Source organism: Mandrillus leucophaeus, unplaced genomic scaffold (assembly GCF_000951045.1).
Source record: "Mandrillus leucophaeus isolate KB7577 unplaced genomic scaffold, Mleu.le_1.0 Scaffold54, whole genome shotgun sequence".
NCBI lineage: Eukaryota > Metazoa > Chordata > Mammalia > Primates > Cercopithecidae > Mandrillus > Mandrillus leucophaeus.
The window spans coordinates 1832483-1834428 of record NW_012105808.1 but is presented as its reverse complement, the minus strand read 5'-3'; the positions used below and the strand labels follow the sequence as shown (position 1 = coordinate 1834428).

General features: G+C 58.4%; 1 protein-coding gene across 1 annotated transcript in view; it reads right to left on the bottom strand.

Annotated features, from left to right (window-relative positions):
- Positions 1-512, bottom strand: part of SPPL2B (signal peptide peptidase like 2B) — a 95934-nt gene extending 95422 nt beyond the window's left edge. Inside the window, exon 1 of the mRNA XM_011997481.1 lies at positions 388-512. Coding sequence (XP_011852871.1) covers positions 388-402 — 15 coding nt within the window. The 5' untranslated portion in view covers positions 403-512. The remainder of the gene's footprint in view (positions 1-387) is intronic.
- Between the last annotated feature and the right edge of the window lie 1434 nt (positions 513-1946).

The following is a 1946-nucleotide window of genomic DNA, read 5'->3' as shown; positions in this document are numbered from 1 at the left end:
AAGTCCATGCACCCCAGCACAGAGAGCCTTCCACAACCTGGTTTCCACCAGGCGGCCTGTCATCCAGCCTAAGAGGCCAAATGCTCTGCCTTCACTCTCTGCCTGGGGCCACTCGCACCACTCCCCCCTCCTCTGTGCCCCTGCTCCAGCGTCCATCCACAGCCCATCCCCCAGGACCTCCTTGGTGGTGACATCTTTCAGGATGTAAATCCTCCCTTCCAGCATTGTTCCACCCTAGACTCCAGCCACAGCCCACCCCTTGCCAACCCCAAATAACCCACTAGCTCTCACACCTCCCAGCCCCCGCTCATGCTGCTTCTGGTGCTTCCAACACCCTTCCCCTCCTGCCGACCCGGCAAACTCCTACTCATGGCTCAGAACACCTACTTCAGGGCTGGGCATGGTGGCTCACGCCTGTCATCCCTATACTTTGGGAGGCCGAGGTAGGTGGATCACCTGAGGTCAGAAGTTTGAGACCAGCCTGACCAATGTGGTTAAATCTCATCTCTACTTAAAAAAAAAAAAAAAATAGCCAGGTGTGGTGGCGTGCACCTGTAATCTCAGCTATTCGAGAGACTGAGGTGGGAGAATTGCTTGAACCGGGAGGTAGAGGTTGCAGTGAGCTGAGATCACGCCACTGCACTCCAGCCTGGGAGACAGAGCAAGACTCCGTCTCAAACAAACAAACAAACAAACAAACAAAAAAAACACCTGCTTCGGAAAAGCCTTCCCAGGCAAACTGAGTCCCTCCCTCCACAGCGTTCTGTGATCTTTCTATCTTCCTTCCACCTTTGGCTTTCCTCCTCCTTCCAAATGTCTGGGGTCTCTAGGTCCCTGGCTGCAGAATGGGGGAGTCCAGGGGGCTGACAGGGCAGCTGGGGGTGGAGGTGCGGTTCGCAGAAAGCTTCTGAGGGGGCCCTCCAGCCTTGCAGAGACCACGGGCGTTTCAGGGTAAGAGAAAAGACTAGACAACGAAGCTCCTGCAATGAGCTGCAGGCTTCCCTGGCGCCAGGTCACAACTGGACAGCCCGTTCATCCAGATGCGACATGGTCTGACATACTTTGAAAGGGTCACTCCTGCTGTGTCGAGGATGGACTGGGGATGTGGGGGACAAAGGCAGCCACAGCAGGGGGATGGCGGTGGGGCTGGAGGAGTGGAGACTAAGAAGGAGCCTGGTGGCAGCGACACCTTAAGAGAACTCTGAGAGAGGAGTGAAGGTGAAGGGCCGCATTCGTGAGGCTGCCCCGGGTTCCATTCCCTGAGCCACCAAACTCAGGAAAGAGAGAAGATTTGGAATTAAGAAAATAAAAGATGCAGTTACGACAGTGCGATCTCGTAGACTGTCCCCGCTAGAACCTGACACTCTACATCAAAGGATACACAATGAACATAAGGAAGGCGTGCTGGCCCTAGGCGCTGGTCACCCTGGGTAGCAGCATCTCCAGAATCCACACCATAGTCGACCCCCCTTCTCCAGACGAGCAACTGACGCTCAAAGCAGGGAATTCCCTCGTCCAAGGTCACGGAGTAAAAGATGGAGCGGGGATACGACCCCAGTGCAGGGCTGGGCTCTTGGCCGCTCCAGGATGCTGGCCAGTCACTGGGGGACACGCGGGACGCCTCTGGGTTCCCCCACCGCACCCCCTAGGGTGAGGTTAGCTTAGCACCGGGCCATTCCGCCTAAAGAGAAACTGAGGCTCGGAGCGGGGTGGGCGGCCGCCTGTCCAAGGCCACAGAGCGGGAGAGAGGCGTCCCCCGCGGCGGCTGGAGACCCCGAAACGGACAAGCAGAACCGGGAGATGGAGGGGGCACAAACTTCAGGCCCGGTGGGAAGTGAAGGGCGCTGCAGCGGCGGAGGGCCTCCGAGGCGGGGAAGGGAGAGAAGCCGGGGACAGCACCGCAAGGTCACGGCCGGGACCCGGCACCGCCGGCCGACAACGAGGGG